Below are 24,901 nucleotides of genomic sequence, written 5' to 3'. Positions count from 1 at the left end.
AGGGTGTGTGCTCCCATTCTCCTTTTAGCAGAAGAGGGAGAGCTGTACTCCCCCTTACTCTAACTCCTGCTGGTAATGCAGGTGACTCATCCCTTTTTAAAAACAAAGCCATATAAAACAGGATGCCCCCCAAAAACCTATGTAACATTTGTTAGTCTCCATTCTTTGAACTTCTTACAGGAGAGCAACAAATAATATGGCATTACTTCTCCACCAATCAGTTCTGTATTTTTGCTGGTAATCCACACAAACTCTATATTCCCCATTCCCTATAAAAACAAAGATTATAATTTCTGAACTGAGACATTGGTCAATGTACTCATCAGTCTGTGTCATTTAACTGCACATTTATGGCCCTTTTCAAGTAATGAATCTCAAGGCAACTTTCTATAACAATAAAACAAACATCTTTGGTAACAGTACAGAAGTTAAAAACTGTTCTTTTCTGATGTCAGACGATGAGAGAGACATTCTTTAAATTTATATTGAAGAGTCATTCCTTGATGTGCATGTGTAACTCCCCACAATCTCAAATCAGTAATATAAATACACTTTTAGATTTGTTTAACATCTACTTTAATATCTAGCACATATTAAAGTTAAGTGTTTTTCCTTTAATCCTGAATTATGACATGGAACCTTTTAACCCTGTGGAAAATAAAATGAGGTTTATTCATTGCTGGAGATAGGTACACAATAAGTAATATGTTCTATTCCATTCTTTATAGGTTCTTATACCATCCTCACCGCCACAGTATTTGAACACCTTCCAGTAGTGCATTAAGAGACGTGACTAACACCATGTTTCCAATACTACAGTTGTTTACAGAAAAATAAATCAAAACGTGCTGATATATCACTGAGCAAGACCTGTGTGTGAACTTCTTAAAAGCAGGTGCACACTGAGGCAGTGAGAAATAAAAGTTTGTGTCTCTAAAACACAATACATTCCTCTCACATCATTAAAATAAATAAATTTACATTAACAAACAGGATAATTCCACACATGCACACCTTCCAATTCCTTACATATTGATGGACAGATGCCAGATTTTAGCATCACAGTGAAAAAAGCCATGCACATTACAATAAGCTTAAACATCACCTATCAAGTCAAACATCTCTTTTTCTTTCTTCTAGTGAATGACAAACAGAGGGAGATTCCTTAGTTGAAATCTGATCAAACAAGCATACAACTGCTGAGGCAGAATTTGGTCGGTAGATATTTAAGCAATTTCTTCTTACATTCACAGGGATCCTGCAGTGTAGATCACAACAAGAATCCACACAATTCTGAAACCATGTCTTCTTCTACCCAATCACATAAGAGGGAGATACTGAAAATTTGCATTCGTTCTAACTGCCCACAACATACTGCAATTATCTGACTTAAATCATTTTCTTAGGTAGGATAGGAAAGAGACAGACAGACATACAATAATAAACAGAGAGAAAATAAGAGACACAAACTGTTGAAATGTCTAACACCCAAACAAAAACACTTCTTCCATGGCATCATTTCCACTTCATGTAAATGTTTAGGTTTGCTGCAGTTTTTATATACAGATCAAACAAAAGGAGAACAAACTGACTACACAGGGCCAGATTCAGAGGGGATGTAAGTGATGGTATAAATTGCATATTCATAAAACAGCATAAGCAACATAAATTGGTGTAATTTACTTCAAGAGAACAAAGTGCAAAAATGCAACAGGAAAAGCAACATATCAGGGTACAATCCAGACTAATGAGTTGCTGTGTCCCTCCTGCCCTCTAACGTGGGGTGCCTTTTACAATGCTTTGCTGCTGCTGTAGCCTCCAGCATGAAAGTCATTCCAAGCTATGTCTGTGTGTGTGCTGCACCCAGCCACACCTGGCCTCTTACCAACCTTGGTTATACTGCAGGTGACCCCAACACATCCCCAGTATTAGATTTCCCCCCAGAAATGTATGTCCTGTAATACCCACCCCTCTCCTGGACAATACAAGTTTATATAAAGTCTCTTATTGCTTTAAAAGAAATAATTTGCACAGAACCTGCCACCCCAAATGGAGTTTCCCAGACACTTCAGTTTAAACACATTGGCCTAGATAAAACAATAAAGCAAGTTTATTCACTACAAAGAGAGATTTTAAGTGATGTACAAGTAACGAGGCATAAGTCAGAAATGGTTACAAGAAAATAAAGTTACAAGTCTGATGGTGCGTAACTTAAACTATATCAGAATCAAGCAAAGTAGTTTCTCACCACACACTTTCAGCAGTCTTACTGATCAAACTTCTTAGGTCAGGCCCCTTCCACCAGTTCAGCACTGCTTCCTTTGTCCTTCAGGTGCTGTGAACAGGGCCAGCTCTAGGCACCAGCAAAGCAAGCAGTTGCTTGGGGCAGCAAATTTGCAGGGGTGCAAGAATCCAGCATGGGAGCTGAGAACCAACAGGAGGCCCTGGGAGCTGTAGTTCCTTGGTTAGCTCCCTGCCTATAGAGCCAGCCCTGGAGCAGGGAAAAAACTACATTTCCCAGCATTCCCTCGGCTGCAATTAACAGGAAAGGGAGGGGGAAGGAGTGTGGAACTGAAACCTCATGCTGCAGCTTGCTGTGAATGGTAGGGACAGAGCCAGCTCTAGGTTTTTTGCTGTCCCCCACTCCAGCCCTGGGCTCCCCCTGCACCTCCATGTTGCCCCAGCCCTGGACTCTCCCCTGCCCACACCCCCTTATCCCCCAGCTCTGGCCCCCACCTGTACCCCCCTGCTGTCCCAGCCCTGGGCTCTCCCCCAACCAGGATCTCCTGCCACCCCAGCCCTGGGCTCTTTCCCCCCCGCACCTCCTGCCGCCCCAGCCCTGGGCTCACCCTCCGCACCTCCTGCCGCCCCAGCCCTGGGCTCTCCCCCAAAGAAAGAATTGGGCGGACTAAATGGACAGTGCACCTCTCTATCTGAAGCCTAGCAAGGGAGGTACGTGGATCCCACTAGAATTTAAAATGAAAAGTAAGGGAGGGGAGGCTCTGGACCTGGGCAGCTTTAGATACAGTACCAGGCATGTAGGAGGATTTACACTTCTGAGCCATGGAAGCAGAAATTGACTTTTCCTTTCCAGATTTAGCTAATATTCAGAAAGGGAATCCAGCACCTGCCTTCCAGATTTGAACACCCTCAAAATTCAGGAGTGCTCAAGCTCAATTTGGGCAGCTGTTACTTCATTTCTCCCAAATCAAATATACTGATCCACTGTAACTTGCTGTAGAAAAAGTAGAATAAATTGAGCAAGAAATGCTTCCCAGTGGTTATTAGGACTGGAATTGCTATTTTCAACAGCCATTGCTTTTTTTTTTTTTTTTTAAGTTTTAGTTTTATTTGTTTAAAAGGAAGACCGTGATAGTGCATTCCCCATAGAAACAAAGAATGGAACAAAAGAATAGTAAAGACACCTAAACTTTTCCTCATTTATGTAGGACAGTCTTATAATATGCATCCAGATATCCTTCAATCACACAAGCTGAAAATTGTTCCACTTTACTGCAGTTCTGTAACCATATGGGAACCAATCCTGTCTGTGTTCTGTACACATCCAAAATTCCTGCTGAATGACCCGCCCTGGGAGCAAGTTACCAGTGACCCAGGGCTGGGGTGGCAGGAGGGTGCATTTGGGGGGGGGGGAGGAGGAGAGAGAGCCCAGGGCTGGTGGGGGGGCAGCCAAAATCTTTTTTGCTTGGGGCAGCAAAAAACCTAGAGCCGGCTCTGACTGTGAATGCATCTCCAGATGACATTCGGGAGACAAGAGAGTCTATATGGAAGGATATTCCCTGCTGCTTTTTCCTCACCTAATTGAGGATACTTTGTTTCCCTACCTGCTTGATGACTCTGTTTACTGCTTAAATGCAAATTAAGCAGAGCACACATTCCTTTGAGACAGACCTGTCTGCCAGCTTCAGTTTGGAATATGTGTTAATAACATCATAAAGTGGAATATTATAACTTCTCATATGACGTTGCCACACAGATTTTATCAGGACAATAATGACCAGAAAATTATGAGTTTTCAAAAAACTCACAAGGCATACTTTGTACAAAGATTATTACAGTAGTAAGTGTGGTGTGGACACATGAGGTACATTCTATCACAAGCGTGTAAAGAAAGATGAAACAGGCCTCCTTTTACACAGTTATGTTAGTGCATAGGCGTCAACTTCTACTGGCACCAGTGGATGCTCGACCCCCCCTCTGCCCCAGGCCCCACTCCCTCCTGCCCCCATTCCAACCCCTTCCACAAAGTCTCCGCCCCCTCCCGCACCTTAGAGACTAACAAATTTATTTGGGCATAAGCTTTTGTGGGCTAGAACCCACTTCAACAGATGCATGGAGTGGAAAATACAGGAACAGGTATAAATACATGAAATGATGGGCGTTGACTTACCAAGTGTGAGGTCAGTCTAATGAGACAATTCAATTAACAGTAGGATACCACGGGAGGAAAAATAACTTTTGTACTGGTAATGAGAGTGGCCCATTTCAAACAGTTGACAAGAAGGTGTGAGTAACAGTAGGGGGAAATTAGGTTTAGGTTTTGTAATGACCCAACCACTCCCAGTCTTTATTCAGGCATAATTTGATGGTGTCCAGTTTGCAAATTAATTCCAGTTCTGCAGTTTCACATTGGAGTCTGGTTTTGAATTTTTGTTGTTGAAGAATTGCCACTTTTAGGTCTGTTATTGAGTGACCAGGGAGAATGAAGTGTTCTCCTACTGGTTTTTGAATGTTATAATTCCTGATGTCAGATTTGTGTCCATTTATTCTTTTGCATAGAGACTGGGCATTGCTGGCACATGATGGCTTATATCACATTGGTAGGTGTGCAGGTGAACGAGCCCCGGATGGTGTGGCTGATGTGGTTAGGTCCTATGATGGCGTCCCTTGAATAGATATGTGAACAGAGTTGGCACTGGGGTTTGTTGCAGGGTTTGGTTCCTGGATTGGTGTTTTTGTTGTGTAGTTGCTGGTGAGTATTTGCTTCAGGTTGGGGGGCTCTCTGTAGGCAAGGACTGGCCTGTCTCCCAAGGTCTGTGAGAGTGAGGGATCGTCCTTCAGGATAGGTTGTAGAGCCTTGATGATGCGCTGGAAAGGTTTTAGTTGGGGGCTGTACGTGATGGCTAGTGGTGTTCTGTTACTTTCTTTGTTGGGCCCGTCTTGTAGTTGGTGACTTCTAGGTACTCTTCTGGCTCTGTCAATCTGTTTCTTCACTTCACAAGGTGGGTATTGTAGTTTTAAGAACGCTTGATAGAGATCTTGTGTTTGTCTCTGTCTGAGGGATCGGAGCAAATACGGTTGTATCTTAGAGCTTGGCTGTACCCCCACGTACATCACTTCTGAGTTTGGCACATACTATCTTGAAACCAATATTCCATCCACAGATAAACCGAAACCGCTACCCCACAAAAGTTACCATTATGCTTCAGTGCAACTACTGCTGCACAAACCACACTTCATATCTATAGTGCCTAAAAGATATGAAAGTTCAGCATCTACCAGGCAGAGTTCATTTGTTAGCGAGCAAAGAGATAGACTGAGGGCATCACCAAAGCCTGAAGCACTCATTGACATCACTGAAAGTTCATTCACTCAGCCCCTCTCTCGGGATAAGGAATGCAAGTGACCATGTTCCTAACCGTGATAAATTAACAGCTGGTCTGGCCCTGACAGTTTTGTTCTGTTTTCCAGGGGACTTCATAGGGCATTTAGGCCCCAACGACATGGGCTTTTCAAATAAGTTGCAGGTGCTTCGGGCTGCTGATGGGGAACACTTTAAACACTGTCTCAGGGGCGGGCTGTGCATTACAGATGGCACTGGCGGCGGAGTGGGGTTAATTTCTTGTTTGTTGCGGTGTCACCAGGGGCGGGCGGGGCTCGAACAGTCACCAACAAAGGTACTGCCCAATTAACTGCCAGCCCTGTGCACGCGGCCGCTCCCCGATGATGGCCCCTCCCACTGTGTCCGGACAGCTTTCAACGCCTCCCCCGCCCCCTCACACTGGGGTCTCCCGCCCCGGGGGCCGCGGGTCACAATAAACCCAGACTCTGTCACGTGCCAGGCGGACGCAGGAGCGGTCGGGGTCACGCGTTGTCAGGGCAGAAAGAGGCCTCTGTCTATGGTCGGGACTACATATCCCACAATCCCAGGCGGTACGAATGTCGGCTCCGTTGGAATGGGAGGGGCGGGACCGCTCAGCCTGAGAGAGCCGCTAGGAGCCATCCCTGAGCGCGGGGTGAAAGGAGCTGCCCCTCCCTCCGCGCTTCCAGACACCACCCCTCAATGTGCGCGTGCCTTCCCGCCCCTCTACGCATGCGCCAAGCATGGGGGGCGGGAGGGGGCAGGACGCGGAGGGGGCCAGGTGAGGCGGGGGCGTCGGGCTGCAGCGGCGTTGACAGGCGGGGGCAGTGTGGGAGGGGCAAGGGGCGCTGCAGGGCCCGGTCCGGCCCCTATGGGGGGGAGGGGTGTGACACTGGGGGGCTGTGCCGAGACCTTGGCTGGGGGGAGGGACTCGGTGTCAGTGTCACTCCCCCTCTGCCCCCGCCCTGCTGCGCCCCGCCCGCCCGCTGAGCGGGGTAAGGCCGGTTAATGGCAGCGCCACCCACAGGCGGCCCCTTGGTTGCAGCTCCGGAAGTGGCCCATCACCCTGGCCTCTGAGCCCAAGTCTGGCCGCGCCGGTTGCAGCGTGCGGAGCTGTTAATCTGTCATTGTGATGTAGTGGGAAACAGCTGTCCCAGGGTGAGCCAGCGTCACTGATCTCGAGGGTTCCCCCCACATCACTGCACAGCTGGCACTTACTGCTGCGAAGGCATTGTTTGGTCTGTAGCTCTAGAGCTGGAAAATCAAGTTTTATCATAAACGGTGAGTCTAGAGTAACCCTTCTGCTGTGAGCAAAGTGAGGCCAGGTCTACACTACAGATCGATACTGGTGTATAACTATGTCACTTGGGTGTGAAAAGTCCAAATCCCTGAGCAATGTACTTACACTGACCTATCCCCACATGTAGCCAGCGCTGTGCTGACAGAAGAAGCTCTCCCATTGACACAGTTATACCCAGGGCCGGCTCCAGGCACCAGCTTCTCAAGCAGGTGCTTGGGGCGGCAGGTCCAGGTATTCGGCGGCAATTCGGTGGACGGTCCCTCACTCCGCCTGGGAGTGAAGGACTTCCAGCCGAATTGCGGCCGCAGATCGCGATCGCGGCTTTTTTGTTTGTTTTGTTTTGTTTTGGCTGCTTGGGGCGGCCAAAACCCGGGAGCCGGCCCTGGTTATACCGCCTCTCGGGGAGGTGGATTAACTATGCCGAAAGGAAAAGCTCTCCTAATGGCACAGGAGCATCTCACTTACATGTTCAGTGGCACAGCTGCATTTGTGCAGCTGCAGCGTTTGAAGTGTAGACCTGCCCTGAGTGTTTGCAGATGGAAATGTTCATTTAATGAATGCTTATTAAACAGCAATAATATTTTTCTCACAGATGCCTCTGTCAGAGAAGAAAGGCCTCCTCTGTTGTAAATTGAAGGATTAAGGCCAAAATCACCATAACGGTGAGGATGCCATTTTAGTTAAATACTTTTGTAGCGCATGATAGTACAAAATACCATTTTGCATAGGTCTTACATAACTATCCTACATAAAGCACCACACACCAATGTATTCAATATTATACATAATCGTAGCAGCTTTTATTTAAAATTATCAACAATCGAGTATTACTTTTAGATTTACAAAAACAACAACGAGTCCGGTGGCACCTTAAAGACTAACAGATTTATTTGGGCATAAACTTTCGTGGGTAAAAAGCCTCACTTCTTAAGATGCATGGAGTGAAAGTTACAGATGCAGGCATTATATAATGACACATGAAGAGAAGGCAGCAAATACGGGGCGGTGTATGACGATGGTCTTCAGGCCTATTGCACAATAGGCTGCTCAGGAAAGACTCTGCTAACGTACGATGACCCGACTTGTAATAGGACGGATAACAGTCGTAATACACCACTCGCAAGTGGAGAACCAGTGTTGACAGGGCCAATTCAATCAGGGTGGATGTAGTCCGACCCCAATAATAGATGAGGAGGTGTCAATTCCAGAAGAAGCAAAGCTGTTTTTGTAATGAGCCAGCCACTCCCAGTCCCTATTCAGGCCTAAATTAATGGTGTTAAATTTGCAAATGAATTTTAGTTTTGCTGTTTCTCTTTGAAGTCTGTTTCTGAAGTTTTTTTGTTCAAGAATAGTTACCTTTAAATCTGTTATAGAATGTCCAGGGGGATTGAAGTGTTCACCTACTGGTTTTAGTATGTTACCATTCCTGATGTCCCATTTGCGTCCATTTATTCTTTTAGGTAGGGACTGTCCGGTTTGGCCAATGTACATGACAGAGGGGCATCAGTGGCACATGATGACATATATCACATTAGTAGACGTGCAGGTGAATGAGCCCTTGATGGTGTGGCTGATGTGGTTGGGTCCTCTAATGGTGTCGCTAGAGTAGATATGGGGACAGAGTAGGCAACGAGGTTTGCTGCAGGGATTCGTTCCTGGGTTGGTGTTTCTGTGGTGTGGTGTATAGTTGCTGGTGAGTATTTGCTTCAGGTTGGGGGGTTGTCTGTAAGTGAGTTCTGGCCTGTCTCCCAAGGTCTGTGAGAGTGAGGGATTGTTTTCCAGGATAGGTTGTAGATTGTTGACAATGTGCTGGAGAGGTTTTAGCTGGGTGCTGTATGTGATGGCCAGTGGTGTTCTGTTGTTGTCCTTGTTGGGCTTGTCCTGTAGTAGATGATTTCTGGGTACCCGTCTCGCTCTGTCAATCTGTTTCCTCACTTCCCCAAGTGGGTATTGTAGTTTTAAGAATGCTTGAGAAAGGTCTTGTAGATGTTTGTCTCTGTCTGAGGAATTGGAGCAAATTCGGTTGTATTTTAGGGCTTGGCTCTAGACCAGGGTTCGGCAGTGTTTGGCACGCAGCTCGCCATGGTAAGCACCCTGGCAGGCCGGGCCAATTTTATTTACCTGCTGATGCGGCAGGTTCGGCCGATTGCGGCCCCCACTGGCCGCGGTTCGCCTTCCCGGGCCAATGGGGGCGGCAAGAAGCCGCGGCCAGCACATCGCTGGCCCGGGACGGCGAACCGCAGCCAGTGGGGCCTGTGATCGGACGAACCTACCGCGTCAGCAGGTAAATAAAACTGGCCCGGCCCGCCAGGGTGCTTACCCTGGCGAGCCGCGTGCCAAACGTTGCCGACCCCTGCTCTAGACAATGGATCGTGTGATGTGTCCTGGATGGAAGCTGGAGGCATGTAGGTAGATTTAAACAAAAGTAACAAGAGTAGTGGATTGTACAAGTACTTTTAAGTGATACAGTACTTAGAATCAGATTTTTTTTTTCAATCAAATTATAAATATAAAGCAGGTCTAATTCTGAGCCTAATCTTAATTTGACAGCAACTCAAAGTGGCTAATAGGCATAAAAACTTTCAACACACTATTTTGAGTAAGCATGACTATATGAAAAACAGTTACACAGAGATGTAGGGGATTCATCCTCTGACTAATGCACTCAGTTCTAAGAGATGGTCTGTTGATCTTATTTAACACGTTTGCATTTATTTTTAAGGCAACAAGAGACTATCATGATCATCTAGTCCAGTGGTTCCCAAACTGGGGTTTGCGAAATGTTACAGGGTTTTTTTGGGGGGGAAATTCCATAATGGCGGACAGAGCTGTCCCTAGGGACCCCCGGGCAGCACAGGGCCAGCAGCCCAGAGCCTCTGGACTTCCCAGAGCTAAGCAGATCAAAGCAAGCATCTCTATCACAGGAAGGAGATTTAAACTTCAAGACTCTTTATAAGAAATGGAAAGGGAGGTGGATATTTTTTGCTGTTTTTAAAAATTAAATAGGCAGCTAGTATTGTTTTAAAAATTATTATGAAGAACAAGTTTAAGCTTTATTGTAACATGGGTTGTTTGCCTGGACTGCTCAAGACCTGAATGCTTGTGTAGGAGGAACTCTTTGAGTTGGCATCTTAAATACCTTCATGCTGTTTCACATCTGATACTCCTTGATGAAACATAGGAGCCGTGTCTTATCACTTTGAATAAGCCTGTTATACAAGCTACGAAAGTGAGATCTTGGAAGAGTGTTGCCATTTTCATAATGTAATAAAAATACTGTAATGATAAATAATTAATAATAAATAGTGTGTAATAAGCATGTCATAAAAACAAATTTTATATGTCCAAGATCACTGCTTTTATAATTTATACTCAGGTAAAGGAGAAAATCCCTGGAAATATTCATTTTTAGGAGGGGGTTCGTGAGGCTTGACATTTTAGTGAAAGGGGTTTGCAGGTTGTTAAAGTTTGAGAACCACTGATCTAATCCAACCTCCTGCATAACCAAAGCCATAAGAATTCACAGTGGTAGTGTTTATAATAAGAAAGTAAAACAAGGCAAGGTGATTAGAAAATAAAAGAACCCGCTGCTCATCTTAAGTTTAAAAACCCGTGCTTTGATTCTGTATGTGTGGAGTTGTACCTTTACAAGGCATTCAGGACAGATGATCAACGTTGAATGCTTCTAATCTTGCCTCTTTTCAGAAGGTTCTTCCAAATAGATAGCCTGCTAGCTGTAGAAAATTTAAGTAACAGTAATTGATTCAACCTGTCCAGTTTTATATCTTGAAATGCAAGCTGACACAAAGTCTTTGGTGGTGGTGGCCATGAAAGTAAAGATGATCTTAGTGTACTGTACAAGGAATTAGGCTGATGATTCTCATGAACAATAATGGGTTGTTTCAGTGGTGTATTAGGTGTATAGTTTTTGCTTGCTTCCTATCTTTCTATAGTTGATTTTTGTGTGAAAAATTATCTTTTATGTAAGTGTTGAAAAAGAATTGCTTTGGGATCCCAGCGCTTTCAGCAGCCAGTCTTCTCAGTAGAATCAAAGTTAAGGCATTATTGCTCTTTTCTATTCTTACTAAAAAGTTAATGTTCTAGATTTATTTGATCTTACTAACAGGAGTAAAAGAGGTTGGCATCTAGGATATTTGAGTCCCGCAGCTCCTTCACTTTAATCCTGCACTGCAGGGCATCCCGGTCATGGCCCCTTTCCATCATGTCCTTTGATACCTTCCCAAAGGTATCATAATTCCTACGGCTGGAGCGCAGCTGGGACTGTACAGCTTCCTCCCCTCAAACACTGATGAGGTCCAGCAACTCAGCATTGCTCCATGCTGGGGCTCGCTTGGCGCGTGGAGGCATGGTCACCTGGAAAGATTCGCTGATAGCACGCCACGCCATGCCGGGCTGAGCAAACAGGAAGGGGATTTTTAAAATTCCCAGGGAATGTAAAGGGTGGGTCACATGGTTGGTTACCTGAGGCCAGGGCAGTAGAGTTTGAACTGATGACCAGAGTGGCGAGAACAGGCATTGTGGGATACTACAAAATACTTCTGGAGGCCAGTCACAGCACATTGGGCGGCCACACTGCAGCGGCAGTGCAATACTTGCTATTCCTCTCGGAGAGGTGGAGTACATGCAGCGCTGCAACCACGGAGATACAGCGCTGCAAATGCCTTGCCAGTGTGGACGGGGAGTGAGTTACAGCGCTGGGGGCGGCTTTACAGCGCTGCAACTCGCAAGTGTAGCCAAGGCCTCAGATTGTCACCTATAAAAGCTGGCTCAGGTTTGGGAATCTCCCTAACACCCTCAGCCATGAAGACTGAAACAAAGAATCCATTTAGTTACTCCGCAGTGAGTTTATCGTTTTTAAGCGCTCCTTTTGTATCTCGATCATCCAGGGACCCCACTGGTTGTTTAGCAGGCTTCCTGCTTCTGATGTACTTAAAAAAACATTTTGTTATTACCTTTTGAGTTTTTGGCTAGCCGTTCTTCAAACTCCTCTTTGGCTTTTCTTATTACATTTTTACACTTAATTTGGCAGTGTTTATGCTCCTTTCTATTTACCTCACTAGGATTTGACTTCCACTTTTTAAAAGATGCCTTTTTTATCTCTCACTGCTTCTTTTACATGGTTGTTAAGCCATGGTGGCTCTTTTTTAGTTCTTTTACCGTGTTTCTTAATTTGGGGTATACATTTAAGTTGGGCCTCTATTATGGTGTCTTTAAAAAGCGTCCATGCAGCTTGCAGGGATTTCACTTTAGTCACTGTACCTTTTAATTTCTGTTTAACTAATCCCCTCATTTTTGCATAGTTTCCCTTTTTGAAATTGAATGCCACAGTGTTGGGCTGTTTGAGATGTTCTTCCCAACACAGGGATGTTAAATGTTGTTATATTATGGTCACTATTTCCAAGCGGTCCTGTTATAGTTACCTCTTTGACCAGCTCCTGTGCTCCACTCAGGACTAAATCGAGAGTTGCCTCTCCCCTTGTGGGTTCCCGTACCAGCTGCTCCAAGAAGCAGTCATTTAAAGTATCGAGAAATTTTGTCTCTGCATTTCGTCCTGAGGTGACATGTTCCCAGGCAATATGGGGATAATTGAAATCCCCCACTATTATTGAGTTCTTAATTTTGATAGCCCCTCTAATTTCCCTTAGCATTTCCTCATCACTATCACTGTCCTGGTCAGGTGGTCGATAATAGATCCCTAATGTTATATTCTTATTAGAGCATGAAATTACTATCCATAGAGATTCTATGGAACATGTGGATTCACTTAAAATTTTTACTTCATTTGATTCTACATTTTCATTCATATATAGTGCCACTCTCTCCCCCCACCCCCGCACGATCTGTTCTGTCCTTCCGATATATTTTGTACCCCAGAATGATTGTGTCCCATTGATTGTCCTCAGTTCACCAGGTTTCTGTGATGCCAATTATATCAATATCCTCCTTTATCACAAGGTACTCTAGTTCACCCATCTTATCATCTATACTTCTAGCATTTGTGTACAAGCACTTTAAAAACTTGTCACTGTTTATTTGTCTGCCCTTTTCTGATGTGTCCAATTCTTTATGTGAATGTTTCTCGTCTGATCTGGCCCTTACATTATCCTCTTCCATCCTCTGCTCCTGACTATAACCTAGATAATCTCTATCAATAGAATCTCCTCTAAGAGAAGTCTCTGTCCGATCCACGTGTTCCTCTGCAGCAGTCGGCTTTCCCCCATCTCCTAGTTTAAAAACTGCTCTACAACCTTTTCAATGTTAAGTGCCAGCAGTCTGGTTCCACTCTGGTTTAGGTGGAGCCCATCTCTCCTGTAGAGGCTCCCCCCATCCCAAAAGTTTCCCCAGTTCCTAATGAATCTAAACCCCTCCTCTCTACACCATCGTCTCATCCGTGCATTGAGAGTCTGAAGCTCTGCCTGCCTACCTGGCCCTGCGCGTGGAACTGAGAGCATTTCTGAGAATGCCACCATAGAGATCCTGGATTTCAGTCTCTTCCCTAGCAGCCTAAATTTGGCCTCCAGGACGTCTCTCCTACCCTTCCCTATGTCATCGGTACCTACATGTACCACGATCACCGGCTCCTTCCCAGCACTACACATAAGTCTATCTAGATGCCTCGAGAGATCCGCAACCTTTGCACCAGGCAGGCAAGTCACCATACGGTTCTCCCGGTCATCACAAACCCAGCTATCTATGTTTCTAATGATCGAATCTCCCATTACTAACACCTGCCTTTTCCTAGTGACTGGAGTTCCCTCTCCCGGAGAGGTAACCTCAGTGCGAGAGGATACCCTAACACCATCTGGAAGGAGGGTCCCAACTATGGGAAGGTTTCCGTCTGCTCCCGTTGACTGCTCCGCTTCCCTGGCCTTTCATCCTCCTTAACAGCGCAGAGGCTGTCTGACCGGAGGTGGGACAATTCTACAGTGTCCCGGAAAGCCTCATCAACATACCTCTCTGCCTCCCTTAGCTGCTCCAGTACTGCCACCCTGGCCTCCAAAGCCCATACGCAGTCTCTGAGGGCCAGGAGCTCCTTGCACCGAATGCACACATACACCACCTGCCCACAGGGCAGGTAATCATACATGCTGCACTCAGTGCTATAAACTGGATAGCCCTCACTCTGCTGCTGGGCTTCTGCCTGCATTGTCTCCTGCAGCTACCTAGTTAATGAAAGGGTTTTGTTTAAATCAAGAAGTTTTGAATGTAGTTTAGTTTACAGGTTTTAAAGAACAGCAAGTGCACCTTGCCCCCTTCCCACTCCCCTTCCAAACTCCCTTGCAAAACTCCCTGTTAGCAGCCCCTGTTCGCAAAAATAGATCCTGGGGCATTCATAAGTGTGGATATAGAGTCCAGCTGGTGGGTACTTTATATTTAGAGCCTGACTAAAATGCAACTGTATTGGCAGGGCTCTGTTATTACACAATTATGTCTTCAACATAGTTATAAAGCACAGCTCTCTGCAATGTAGAGAGGGCCTAACTGTGTTTTAAGAAACATGCTAAAACTTTGTACCTGTGTAAAGCCTAGGATATTTACCCTGCAAAAGAGAACTGCTTTTTTGTGATACTGGGAGAGCTGTGTTGCAAATGAATTTTCATTTGTAGTATAGACAGGATTCTTCTGTGTGTAAACAGTGCTAATCTGCTGTTACAGTATATATATTGGTAAGTGTATGACTGAGAGTTGGCCTCTAAAATAAAGATCTTTGTACATAAAAATTAATCTGAATTTTGATAATCTTTGGAAGTAAACGAAAACTAGTTAATTTCAGAAGATTTTAAGAAATAATATTGGCTTTTAAAATTCAACACATTAGTTTAATTTTATGTTCAGTGTTGTTGTTTTTTTCCAGGTCATTGTTTAGGATGTAGCAGCATCTGAAGAAATATGAAGTGGCTTTGTGTCATATTGACAAAAAAAATTGGATGTCATCTCTGGGCACTTTCAACAATGATTCCCAAAAAAGTAAAAACATTTCCTTATCCCTATATCATTGAGCATAGAATGTTGTCAGGTTACAAGTCTAAAAATAACATCAAAGACTCTTACAGACTTCTTAAACTTCAGGAGGGGTGTTCCCTAGATGATGTAAAAAATTCATTTACAAATCTTGCCAAACAATATCATCCAGACAGTGGTTCCATCACAGCTGATTCCGCAACATTTGTGCAGATAGAAGACGCATACCGAACTGTGCTTTCTGATGTGGCCAAGAAAATGAAATCAAGTGAAAGTGAAGAAGAAGAAGAAACCAAATTCAAATCCAAAGCGCCACAGCACAGGCAGTATTTAAGTTTTGAAGGTGTTGGTTTTGGGACTCCGAGTCAAAGAGAGCGACAGTACAAGCAGTTTAGAGTAGACCGTGCAGCTGAGCAGGTGATGGAATATCGAAAGCAGAAACTCGAGAGCCAGTATGCTACGAACACTATGATAGCCAAAGATATAAGGCAGAGTAAGAAGGTAAAAATAACCCAAGCAATTGACCGTTTGGTTGAGGACCTCATCCAGGAATCAATGGCTAAAGGAGACTTTGATAACCTCAATGGTAAAGGAAAACCACTGCAGAAATTTTCATACTGTCCACATATTGATCCTATGACTCACAACCTGAACAGAATTCTAATAGATAATGGATACCAACCAGAATGGATTCTGATGCAGAAAGAAATACGAGAAACTATTGAGGAACTAAGAAAGAACATAGTAGCATCTAGGAATAAACTTGGAGAGCCAATGACACCATGTAGACAGAAACAATGGAGTCAGATTTGTGAACAATTAATAGAAGATATCAAGAAACTAAACAAAAGAATTAATGACTTTAATTTAATTGTTCCCATTCTGAACAGACAAATGGTTCATTTTAATGCAGACAAAGAAATTGCACGAGCACAGGCGGCTTATGAGATCCTGATGGAAAAAACAAAGACCATTGATGTGGATACAAAGGAAAATGAACAGGAAAAAGTTAAAATATTTAGGCTTAAATCCAGCTTTTTGAAGTGGATAAATCTTATGCTGAAATAAAATAAAACGGATATACCAGTTTTGATTAAATATTCATGTTAATATATTTTGTAGTTTGAGAGAGAATTTTTCAGGTTTACTGAAAATATAAAACCTACCTGTTTTAATGTTATAATGTTTAGAAGGAATCTAGCTGCTTGACCTGGCTCTCCAAGTGATCAATATGAAAGCTGTTTAAGAATAAATAATTTTTCTCAGCCAGTTTTGCTTTTGTCAGGCTTATTCTTCTGCATATATCGAGCCAATGTTTTATTTGGGTAAATCAGAAATAATTAAACCTTGTGAAAGTACCATTATCTTTGCTTTACAATTTAGGAAACTGAGGTGCAAAGAAATGACAGCAAGTTAGTGACAGAACCAAGAATAGAATCTATATTTCCTAACTTCCTATCCTGTGCTCTATTAATTGAACCATTCTACCCTCTTAGTTTGAATGCTCACAGCAAGGAACAGTGGGCAGGTTAAAAAAAAGAGCCCTTCTAAGTAATACATTTTTCTTATTTAAAAAAATATTGATGTCAGAGACTGTTTTCTGGTATAAGGAATTGTGGCTAATATTAAAGTCTCTGCTCGCATGAGCTAGTACTGTACATATTTCTTTAGATAAGTAGACTGAATATTTTCCTGAGAATGCTGGGAGCATAGTTACTAGTTCCATTTTCTAAATGCTTCTTATATATTAAAAGGACACTGAGAAAGCTGACAGACCACAACAACTTTTTGTCCCCCCCCGATGGTTGCTTCTAGTATCTGACCATTTCAAATGAAAGCTGAAACAGTTTTAAAATCACAGCTCCTTGACAGGTGATCTAGCAACAATCAAACCTGAATTTATTTCATTTGTTTACACATACACTCATTTTGTACTCTGCCTGTGCTGTCCTTGCATTCTCTGTTTCTGTGATATGGCAAAAGACTGAAATTGGCTCTCAGGTTTTTCAGAGACCAGGATTCTTGTCCGTTTCTGTAGTCCATCCCCTCATAAGAAATGAGCAGACAAAGCAAGTAAAAGACTGGTGTGATGTGCACAAACTCGTATGCAATCCCACTGAGCTGAGTTTACTGGTGTTGGGTCATGCAGTTGAGAAGCTTGCACTGCACCCTTTAGTTTTGGTAGGATAAGGATAATAATTTTTCATCATCCTCTAGACATTAAAAAGAAAAATTCAAGAGGTCACATTTAGGGCCTTTCAATCTTCAGTGACCCCATTGACAGCTGAAATGGGTACATTTTCCTTTTTATCTTATGAATAGCAATACTCAAAGCCATGGAGTGCTGGAATACATTATTTTAGCATCTCAAGGAAGATGTTAGCCTTTCGCAAACTTTGTACTCATTTTAGATGTCACTGTTGTATGAATGCCTGCTTATTTATTGAAGAGTGTAAGTGACCTTTAGTAGTTCTTGTTTATAATGGAAACTTCGGACCAGGCAGACGTCTGCTTAAATTTAGGGCTTAATTACAGCAGATAAAAACCATTTCACACAATAGTATTGAAAAGATTGTACCTTCTATTTGTCCAGATGACCTATGGAATTTGACTGGCTTTTCTAATTAAACTAATCCAACAGTACAAACAAAATAGTTGCTCATTTCTCAACTGCAAACTGAATGGATGTGAATAGATTCCTTGTACTTTAAATCAGCTTTACAAAATGGTCATGGAAAAATTATTGGGCACAAGATCTGCTTTTCCACACTTTACCTTGATGATGGGGGGGGGGGGAAATTAAATTCTACTTGCCCCTGGCATGTGGGGGATTATATTTTTGAAAGGCTGATACAAATGTCAGTTTTCTGCATATTTTAGGCTATGAAATCTTAAGAATATCATGCTATCTAATCAGCATTTCTAAAGCCCCTAGCACCATAATATCTAAGAAGTGTATTTGAATTATACAAACCCAAGAAAGAACTGCCCAGAGAGCAGTAAATTCTCCATCCCATGTGAGGTCTAATAATGGGCCTCTAATCTGAGATTGATGAGAGTTCTCTGTTAGTTCTGACTTGTGGAAAATAATAAAATTAAGATATTACTTCCAGATACAAAGGGTGTCTGACTATGTACATGTACAGGGAGTTATGTGAATAATTAGTAGATAGAAAGTGCCTTGAAAGGCTTGTCTATATGAGATCTTAATATTCAGATAAAAATTAGTTATGTACTTGTTGGAATAGACTATCCTATATCAACTTTGGTGTCAGTATTTTGCTCAGTCCTACCCAAACCTGCATTTCAGTTTCTTTTAATTACTAGACCTTTACCATGCATCTAAATCCTGCTCCAGTAGCTGTAGCGCTTGGGCTCCAAAGTTCAAACATCCCTGCAGCAGATACTGTTGCACAAAAGGTATTATTGGGTCTTGAGAGCTGCCATTCACCTTCATTTGAATAACCAACAGAGAAGGTTTTGAGGAGAAGCAACAGGGGGCACTGCAGGGAAGAGCAGAGGACAAGCAAGGGGCAAGAGAAGTTGCCAAGTATGCATTCTTGCAGGAAGCAGCTGACACAGCTAATAGAACATGGGAAAAAAGTGTTTGCATTTTTGAAACTGCTTCCCCACATGTTTGTGTGTGGCTTTTCCTTCCGCTTCCTACATATGGGCAATACGTATGGGGAGGCCCCCACCTGCCCACAATTGAGATTAGCAGCACGAACTGGTGTAGAAACTGGCCAGAAACATTGTCTGGGGGTGAGGAAAGTTCAAGAGATGTAAATCACCAGGGGAAGAAGAGCAGCAACAGCGTCAGAGAATAATGTGGAGGAAGGAATCGTAGACTCATCAACTTTAAGGTCAGAAGGGACCACTGTGATAATCTAGTCTGACCTCCTGCAGGTTGCAGGCCACAGAACCTCACCCACTCCTGAAATAGACCTCTAACCTTTGGCTAAGTTACTGAAGTCCTCAAGTCATGGTTTAAAGACTTCAAGTTACAGAGAATTCACCATTTACGCTAGTTTAAACCTTCAAGTGACCTGTGCCCTATGCTGCAGAGAAAGGTGAACCCCCCTCACCCCCAGAGTCTTGGCCAATCTGACCTGGGGGGAAATTTCTTCCCAACCTTCTGACCAGTTAGACCGTGAATGTGTGGGCAAGACCCGCCAGGGAGAAACTTGGGAAAGAATTTTCTGTAGTAACTCAGAGTCCTCCCCGTCTGGTGCCCTTACTAGCACTACCAGATGCTTGGAGGAGAGGATAAGAATGTAGTGGTGTGAATTCAGAGAGATGTACTGAGTGGGTAGCAAAAGGTGCAGTGCATGGAAGGGGAGCTCTTACTATATTACTGAGGGCACGTCTTCACTACCCGCCGGATCGGCGGGTAGCAATCGATCTATTGGGGATCGACTTATCGTGTCTAGTGAAGACGCGATAAAATCGATCCCTGATGGCTCTGCCGTCAACTCCGGAAATCCACCGTGGCAAGAGGCAGAAGCGGAGTTGACGGCGGCGTGGCAGCGGTCGACTCGCCGCCGTCCTCACAGCCAGGTAAGTCGACCTAAAATACGCAACTTCAGCTACGCTATTCACGTAGCTGAAGTTGCGTATCTTAGGTCGACCCCCTCCCCGCCCCCCATAGTGTAGACCTAGCCTCAGTGCCAAAGACGGTGTGGCACTTTACAAGTAGAAGATAAGGCAAGATTCCTGCTTCAATCCGGTAATAATTATTATATTTTATTTATGCTGACGTAGTGCTCCAATCAGGGTCTGGGTGCTGTACAGACATAAGGTTCGTTTCCTGCTCTGAAAAGCTTGATGTAAGGCTGTTTCTACAATTGAATTGCATGGGCAGATTCCTGTGCCCATAGAGAGAACCCCATGGATTAGTGGAACTTTGGGTGGGAGTCGGGAATGAGTGAGGGGAGGATCAGGGTCTAACAAGGTCTATAAAAATAGGAGGGAGGGAAGATGAAGATAACAATGGTAAGAATAGGTAGATTTGTGAATGCCTTGATGGGTTTGAGACATTTAAATCTCATTGGCAGTACTCACGTACACAAGTGGTTGCAGGATCAGGGCTTATGTCTGTCTTTAGTGTCTTTGCATTTTATGTTTGTTTCCACTTGACATCTCTCTATATGCCTTAGGTTATGTTGCTCCTGTCTTTGTTTCATTCTTAGTTCCCCATCATCCTAGTCTCTGTTCCTTTTGAGTAATCTTTAAAAATTCTTCCTCTTTTTGTTTACTTTCTTCCTCTTTCTAATTTCTGCTTCTCTGTTTTTTGACGGACCCTGCCGTAGATAAATCAGTCATCTGAATATGAACACTTGTTTTGTGAGACTGCCAGCTAACATCTCCAATATTGAATTTAATCCAAATTTAGTATTTTTGCCTCAAGATTTCTAAAACCTGGTTCATATTAAGTCCTTTATAATGGGCAATTGCCCAGCAACTCTTTTTGTTTAGAGAGGCAGTGGATCTCTCAATATATATTGGTGCTAATCTATCCTTTTGTCTCTCCATTGCTTTGAGAACAAACAGGCCAGAAAGCAAGAAATAGAGAGCTAATTAAATAATGTACAGGAAGCACGAAGGGAGCTAGTTAGTAATTGACAGCTTAAGTCAAAATTTTCACTGCTCTGCTTTTAAGGTTGAAGTTTTGATCCTCTGACCACACTAGGAACCAGTTTTAAAACCTCCCTGTTTTTTCCTTCACTGATTAGCCATTCAACAACTAGATCTAAAGTAGGTAACTTTTTAAACTTTTTGGTTTGAAAGAAAACTTGATTCAAAATCTTAATGGACTCACCCCGGACCATGCTACTACTAGAACAAGAAAAGCTTGAGAAAGTACACAAAACAGGATCAATATGAGAGCCCATTTATGGAATTTTGGAGATAGTGTGAAATGTGCATTCAGGAAGATGGAGGGGGGGATTCTAACCAGCAAAACACATTAAATAATTCTAATGTCTAGGTTGAGAGCATTCAGCTTTATATGCTCCAGAGCAGGGTGGCCCAGTGAACTGAGCTGGGAATACCTACAACAACTGCACTGGGGGTAGCAATAGTGAAAGTGCTGGCATGCCAGTCTTTCACCAGTGTATCGCCTAGCCCTGCTTTGCACAGTGTAAGAAGACAATGATTACAATACAAGTGGCTTTTGTACGCAAGTGCTGTCACCACTACATAAAAAGTATCAATAATGGGTAATTTTACACAGAGGGGAAGCTACTGCAGGTAGTCAGAATGTATCTATACTCAATTCAGCCTCACACTCTACCATTGCCTCAGACAGTTTCCCCTTTTTCAGCTTCTCAAAAACTATACCGAACTACTTGTGAGTCAAACAGCACTTCTAGTTCTTTTTTATTCAAACATCACAATTCAAATGTCAATGTAAATCTAAACAAGACTTTCCCTCACTCCACATTTTCTTCAGTCCCTTTCTGGACTTAACATTCTTTCCCCCAACCCAGGTCCTTCCACCTGGTGTTTCCTCATGCCTCTTTGGGGTTCAGCACCTCCCTGCAGCTTTCGCTAGGCCTTTTCATCTGGCTGGTAGGGAGAGCCTCTTTCCCGTGGCTTAAAGGTTGTGCAATATTGTTCAAAGCTCAGACTAGCTTCAGTCAGGGGATTCTCACCGTTAAAGCCAGGGCTGGCTCTAGGCACCAGCAAAACAAGCTGGTGCTTGGGGTGGCACATTTTTAGGGGCTGCATTCTGGCGCAGGCCATGCCGCCCCTAAAAATGTGCCCCGGCTGCCCTAACTCACCTCCGCTGCTGCCGCTCGCGCGCCGCTGCTTGCCCTCCCTCCCAGGCTCTCAAACCCGGGAGGGAGGGGGAGATCCCGAGCAGCCGCAGTGCGCGAATCAGCTGTTTCGCGCGCCACAGCCGCTCAGGATCTCCCCCTCCCTCCCGGGTTTGAGAGCCTGGGAGGGAGGGGGAGACCCCGAGTGGCCAGGGCTCATGCGCTGCTTCTCCCTCTCCCTCCCTCCCTCCTAGGCTTGAGAGCCTGTGGGGAGGAGGCAGGGCTGGGGATTTGGGGAAGGGGCAGAGTTGAGGCGGGGCCAGGGGTGGGGTAAGAAAAAAACGGGGAGGGGGGGGGGGACGGCCAAAATTGTTTTCGCTTGGGTCGCCAAAAATCCTAGAGCCGGCCCTGGTTAAAGCACCCCCTTTCCCAGGGGCATTTCCCCTTCTTCATTACCCATCTCGCTAACCTGTTAGTTTTCTCCTGTCTCAAGCGACCAGCCAAAAGGTCTTTTTCAGCCATCTCTACTTCCTTATCTCACTAATGATCCCCACCAACAGCTCTTTCACTAGTCACAGTATTGCTCTAAAACCTTTATTTTTAAGGCACAACTCGTAACCTGCACAGTTCTACAATATTGCACAGTTCTACAGGTATTCTAAGCACGATTCTTAACAGAAGGTTACCAAATATTCTATGAGAGAGAGAGATCTTGCTAAAGGAGCTTGGTCTAAAAAAGGAAAAGAAAGCTTGCTCAGGTCTGTGCCTCAGTTTCCCTACTCCACAGCAACTACTCAACAATTACCATGTGATTAGGGTCACGTGCGGCCCGTGTTTCTCCACCGATTTGTTACCAGATTTGCCTGTTACTTTTGGGTATGCTCATTTATTAGGGTTACTCTTGCGAGGAGGGGGTTCTGTAATTCTATTAATGTACTGCTTGTGTCACTTGTGTTTCATATAGAGCTCTACTTCTCCCTTCTGCAAGTCCTGTCCCAATGGAGCTATCCTGCAGGACCTAGATTCCCCAGGGCTGGGTTCCTCCAGAACCAGATGAACACACACACATACCTCCCTCTGAATGGATCAGGTCAAGCAGCACTTTCAAGCTGCAACCCTTATATGCTACAGGTACCACACTGGAATAGAGTAAGCCTAAGCAGGCTGGATCAAACAGCATTTTCAAACTGCCACCCTTATATGCCCCTGGACTCAGTAGTCTGGGTCAAGCAGCACTTCCAAGCTGCCACCTTCGTATGTCACAGGTTCAGCACGTCCCTATCCCCGCTTTCACGTTACAATTGTACTGGTAGTAACCCACTTGATGAGCAAACCCCATAGTATTTTTGGGTGCTACAGGGATCTTTAGCTTAGGTAAGAGAAGTGTTGCTGCAGAGTAAATGGGGAAGCTAAAAACACAAAAGAGTAAAGTTCAAAGAGAGAGAGAGGGAAGCAACCAGCTTAACCATAAAAGTTATTTATTGAATAATAGTGATAACTACACAAGGAGAGCCTAAACCAACATAACAGTTACATTATTAAAGGTTACAAAAGTCATATATAGAAAACTATACCTGATCAAACAAGTCAGGGTTAGAAAGTTATACCTGAGGTAGGAAAGAAAACTGACAGAGAGCGGGATTTCACCAGTCCGTGAAGCTTGAACTGGTCGGGGTTCCCAGGTGATAGTGGTAGCTCAGGGTCCTGAGTGCTGGAGACAGGCAGAGCCCCCAGGACAATCAGTCAGGAGAAGATGAAATCCCAGTGGAACTGATGCAGAGTTTGGATCCATGCATCAGGGCACTTACTTGAACACAGGTAGGGGTTTTTGTAGAGAAACAATGGTTCAAGGGAGAACACTAGATTTGTTTATGGGTAAACTGATGACTCAAGGATTTTCTTTAGGCTAGACAATAGGGGCTGATCACTCCTAGTTATGGGTGGTGTTCCCTCCAGGGAGCTCACAATACAGTTAGGCTGCTTCAGTATTTTGGATATCAATCAAGGATTCATTACTAGAATTGGTTTGATAACTGCTGAGCTGGGTGTGTGCAGGCATAGGTTTGTTAACATCTGGAGCAGAGATCCCCAGGATGCAGTGCTTCCCTGCTTTTCTGGTCCCAGAGTTCAGTGCGGTTCTTGCCTTGGAATCTCTGTTCTCCATTCTGTATGCTAATGGAGATGCCTCCCTGTCCCATCTCCGATGCAAATGAGGCTAGGGGAGTTTCCTTAATCCTGTCACCCTTGTCCGGAGGGGTTTAGGTGTGTCTCCCACTGCCTTTTCATTGCTTTTTGTAAGTCTCTTTTCTGATCGGTTTTGGTTCAAGCAGAGGCTGGGGGAGGAGGAGGGGGGGCGGTGTCCTTTCATGAGTCAGACAGGCTGGATACTGCACCCTGGTTCCCCAAGAACACAGAGCTGACTGGTATCACGGCACAGCCCCAGCATCAGCCGACCTAACTCTCTGCGGGATGCAGGCCAGCCAGCCTGGGCCAACCAAGGCAGAGCGCTCTGGGAACTGCAAGAGGGGGTCTGGCCTGGGGGCAGAGTGTGGGCGGGGCCACACTAGGCTGTTTGGGAAGGCACAGCCTACCCCTACGATACCCACTGACCATGCTGGCACTGTTCTCCATCTCTGGTGCCAGGGAAGAAACATAAAAAGCAGCGCTCCAAGAGAGGGCACTCTCCAGTGCCGAAGAAGGGCAAATGGGGAAGACAATGGAGTGCAGCCCACATTGGACCACTCCTCAACCCCCGGTCCCATGGTGGCACCATCAACTCTGCCCAGAGGGATGTTGAGTCTGGTGCGGGACTCACTGCTGATGCCAGGAAGAATCACAGTGCCTTCTACTCCGGCGGCTTTTGCATCGGCCAGGGCCTTGTTATCCCTCCTGGTACTGCTGACCTGGATGGGACAACCACCGGTGCTGATGGGCATGAGCAGGAGAGAACATGGTGCTCTAAGCTTCTTTCCGGCACCGGAATCTTTGGTACCCTCCAGGAGCAAGCCGACCTTGCTTTTTTTGGCGAGGTCATCTCTAGTCCGGCACTGGTCCTCAGATCTTCAGCACCGCAGAGTGGAAGTGAGGGGAACCACTCCACCATGGTCACTTTGGAAAGACTCTTCATTGGAGTCTGAGATGGAGCCCTAAGCCCACCCTAAGAGCCGCCTCCGGTACAGGTCTTACATCCTGCCAGACCCTGGTGCGGGTCCCCCTGCCGGTACCTGGCTAGGTGGACAGTGGCCTATGCAATGGCCA

At 44.7% G+C, this 24,901-nt stretch overlaps 3 protein-coding genes across 8 annotated transcripts in view; 2 read left to right on the top strand and 1 right to left on the bottom strand.

Annotated features, from left to right (window-relative positions):
• Positions 1–4,548, bottom strand: part of LOC101946162 (trifunctional purine biosynthetic protein adenosine-3-like) — a 46,517-nt gene extending 41,969 nt beyond the window's left edge. The window contains exon 1 of one of the 2 annotated variants that reach the window (XM_042855780.2): positions 4,412–4,548. The gene's annotated coding sequence lies outside the window, so the exon portion shown is untranslated. Of the gene's footprint in view, positions 1–2,248; positions 2,384–4,411 lie in introns of those variants that run through there. The other variant, XM_065589802.1, reaches the window with a different exon arrangement.
• Positions 4,549–6,199: 1,651 nt separating this feature from the next.
• DNAJC28 (DnaJ heat shock protein family (Hsp40) member C28) lies at positions 6,200–16,154 on the top strand. Of its 4 annotated transcripts, none has more exons than XM_042855775.2 (3): positions 6,315–6,383; positions 7,495–7,564; positions 14,779–16,154. In XM_042855775.2, exon 3 carries the CDS (start codon positions 14,814–14,816, stop codon positions 15,951–15,953), a length of 1,140 nt encoding a protein of 379 aa, XP_042711709.2. In that variant the 5' UTR covers positions 6,315–6,383; positions 7,495–7,564; positions 14,779–14,813; the 3' UTR covers positions 15,954–16,154. The 4 variants fall into 4 exon arrangements, with proteins under 4 accessions (XP_065445886.1, XP_042711709.2, XP_005283989.2 ...); XM_005283930.3 differs by lacking the exon at positions 6,315–6,383 and adding an exon at positions 6,815–6,883; XM_065589814.1 differs by lacking the exon at positions 7,495–7,564 and having other exon boundaries at positions 6,200–6,383.
• The window catches only part of TMEM50B (transmembrane protein 50B), a 53,114-nt gene continuing 35,051 nt past the window's right edge, over positions 6,839–24,901 (top strand). The window contains exons 1-2 of one of the 2 annotated variants that reach the window (XM_065589836.1): positions 6,839–6,883; positions 7,495–7,564. The gene's annotated coding sequence lies outside the window, so the exon portion shown is untranslated. The remainder of the gene's footprint in view (positions 6,884–7,494; positions 7,565–24,901) is intronic. The other variant, XM_005283929.5, reaches the window with a different exon arrangement.

The sequence above is a fragment of the Chrysemys picta genome, chromosome 1 (assembly GCF_011386835.1).
Source record: "Chrysemys picta bellii isolate R12L10 chromosome 1, ASM1138683v2, whole genome shotgun sequence".
Taxonomy (NCBI): domain Eukaryota; kingdom Metazoa; phylum Chordata; order Testudines; family Emydidae; genus Chrysemys; species Chrysemys picta.
The sequence above is the reverse complement of the archived record's forward strand: the minus strand, read 5'-3'. Positions and strand labels throughout refer to the sequence as shown.

Bases quoted from the DNA above. Each gene is read 5' to 3' on its own strand.
- DNAJC28 (XM_065589814.1), top strand. From the start codon at position 14,814: ATGAAGTGGCTTTGTGTCATATTGACAAAAAAAATTGGATGTCATCTC.